Genomic DNA, 2,500 nt, shown 5'->3' on the forward strand with positions numbered 1-2,500 from the left:
GTGTGCATGATGATACCAGGTGTCTGAGCAACTGTCCTGTCTGTCCTTAAACAGGGGTGCATACTGATATCAGGTGTCTGAGTAACTGTCCTGTGTGTCCTTAAACAGGTGTGCATGATGATACCAGGTGTCTGAGTAACTGTCCTGTGTGTCCTTAAACAGGTGTGCATAATGATACCAGGTGTCTGAGCAACTGTCCTGTCTGTCCTTAAACAGGTGTGCATAATGATATCAGGTGTCTGAGTAACTGTCCTGTCTGTCCTTAAACAGGTGTGCATGATGATACCAGGTGTCTGAGTAACCGTCCTGTGTGTCCTTAAACAGGTGTGCATAATGATATCAGGTGTCTGAGTAACTGTCCTGTCTGTCCTTAAACAGGTGTGCATAATGATATCAGGTGTCTGAGTAACTGTCCTGTCTGTCCTTAAACAGGTGTGCATAATGATATCAGGTGTCTGAGTAACTGTCCTGTGTGTCCTTAAACAGGTGTGCATAATGATATCAGGTGTCTGAGTAACTGTCCTGTGTGTCCTTAAACAGGTGTGCATAATGATATCAGGTGTCTGAGTAACTGTCCTGTCTGTCCTTAAACAGGTGTGCATGATGATACCAGGTGTCTGAGTAACCGTCCTGTGTGTCCTTAAACAGGTGTGCATGATGATATCAGGTGTCTGAGTAACTGTCCTGTCTGTCCCCAACAGGTGTGTGTGGTGATGTACCGCAACGACACCTCCTCCCCGGCCCGTCACTGCGTGGATGCCTCCACCACAGGCTGGCACATCCCCGTGTCCATCGGCAGCAGCATCGGGGCCCTCCTGGCGCTCAGCATCATCGTCCTCATCGTCCTCCTCTCGCGCTGCCCCTCCTTCCTCCGCCACCACCGGGCCTCCGCCTCCGAGTCCTCGCGCTACGACTCCATGACCTCCTCGCGCTACCACCCGGACGACCACCCCGAGCTCAGCGACACCACCACCCAGTGCCCAGACCCCGACCACGACCACGACCTCAACGACGACGACGTCTTCACCGAGCACAGCGAGCACGACCCGCTCGAGTGCGTAGGCGGAGGAGGCGGCGGAGGTGGAGGCGGGGGCGGGGGCGGGAGCCGCGGCGGGCACTACCAGCCGCCCCACCTCGCCCACTATCCGGACCGCCTGTGCAACGGCAAGAAGAACCACGCCTTCGTGGGAGCGGCCACGGGGGTGCTGAGTTCCCAACACCATCACCACCAGCACCAGTACCAGCAGCAGTTCCAGCCCAGACGCCCTCACTCGGTCGGCACGTGCGCCCGGACCAACTCCCTGGAGAAGCCCCACCGTCACGGCCACAACCACCACTACCACCACCGCCACCATCAACACCACCCCAACCAGCACCAGCATCACTGCCGCCGCAGCCACCTGATGCAGCTGCATAGCGCGCATCAGTCCGTGCAGTCCGAGCCCGCGGCACCGCCCAGTCAGATGGCGCCCGAGGCTCCCCGCACCCCCCTGCAGGTCGCCACCACCACCACCACTTCCGAGCTTCCCCCCTCCTCCCTTCACCACACCCACTTGCCCGACCAGGCTGTCCCCACCCCAACCCCCATCCCTGCCGTGCCCGCTTCCGTCATCAACAACCCTGTGGCGGGAGGAGGAGGGGGAGGGGGAGGAGTGGGGGCACGGGCCAAAACACACCACCCCCACCTCCACGGTGACGCGACTCAGACGTTTCACATGAGCATCGACTCAGATGTATAGCATGCAAGCAGAGTCTGGAGAAGAACGCCAGCCACGCTGCTGCTGCTACTGCTGCATGCTGCAATGATGACCCTCACCTTGAAGGCATCTGGAACGACGCCATGCACAACATTCCTTACTATACCCCTCCTTCTCCCAAAACCATGTCATTGTTTTTCACGACGAAAGAAACGTGTTCTTCTCCCTTAACTGTGAAAAGTAATTGGGGTGGCGCTCAGAAGAACTGTTCATCAGATTCCTCCAGGTCTGTCGGTTGTGTGTCGAAGCCTGGGTCTCTGCAGAGATGTGTCGGTCCTTTACAAATACAATAAGGAACAAACACGACGCGGACAAAGATGCTTCCTCCATGACAACAGACCTCTCCCATCATCACCAATAACCATCTCTTTCAAAAGGTTGTTCACGACGTCGTCGACTCGGATTAACATCTGCTGATCTGTACGAACTATACACACACACTAGCAAAGCCTCCATCATACTCGCGTGCGGAACAACGAAAATCTGGAAGAACTAAAGAATTTCCGACCTAGCGCTCTTACGGTCATGTTGTTCAGTGTTCAGGTCCAGGTCGAAAATCTGATGACATCCGCGTACCTTAACACAGTGGTAAACAGTCAGATATCGGCGGCATTATTGTGCAGCAGCCACTCTAGAAGGCCACGTGCCCGCTAAAATGAAAGGCAATCTGTGCGGCAGCTGACTGGGCAGATTTGGAATGGCTTTACATTATATGTTGTTCAGACATCGGAGGCCTTGCAGGT

At 55.6% G+C, this 2,500-nt stretch overlaps 2 protein-coding genes across 2 annotated transcripts in view; one reads left to right on the forward strand and one right to left on the reverse strand.

Annotated features, from left to right (window-relative positions):
• The window catches only part of LOC143293511 (uncharacterized), a 119,183-nt gene that overhangs the window by 97,924 nt on the left and 18,759 nt on the right, over positions 1-2,500 (reverse strand). The gene's annotated exons all lie outside the window — the stretch shown is intronic.
• LOC143293950 (uncharacterized) overlaps positions 1-2,500 on the forward strand; it is a 9,286-nt gene that overhangs the window by 6,025 nt on the left and 761 nt on the right. Inside the window, exon 2 of the mRNA XM_076605346.1 lies at positions 702-2,500. This exon is cut by the window's right edge and continues 761 nt beyond it. Within this exon, the coding sequence (XP_076461461.1) occupies positions 702-1,739 (1,038 nt within the window). The 3' untranslated portion in view covers positions 1,740-2,500. The remainder of the gene's footprint in view (positions 1-701) is intronic.

Source organism: Babylonia areolata, chromosome 19 (assembly GCF_041734735.1).
Source record: "Babylonia areolata isolate BAREFJ2019XMU chromosome 19, ASM4173473v1, whole genome shotgun sequence".
NCBI lineage: Eukaryota > Metazoa > Mollusca > Gastropoda > Neogastropoda > Buccinidae > Babylonia > Babylonia areolata.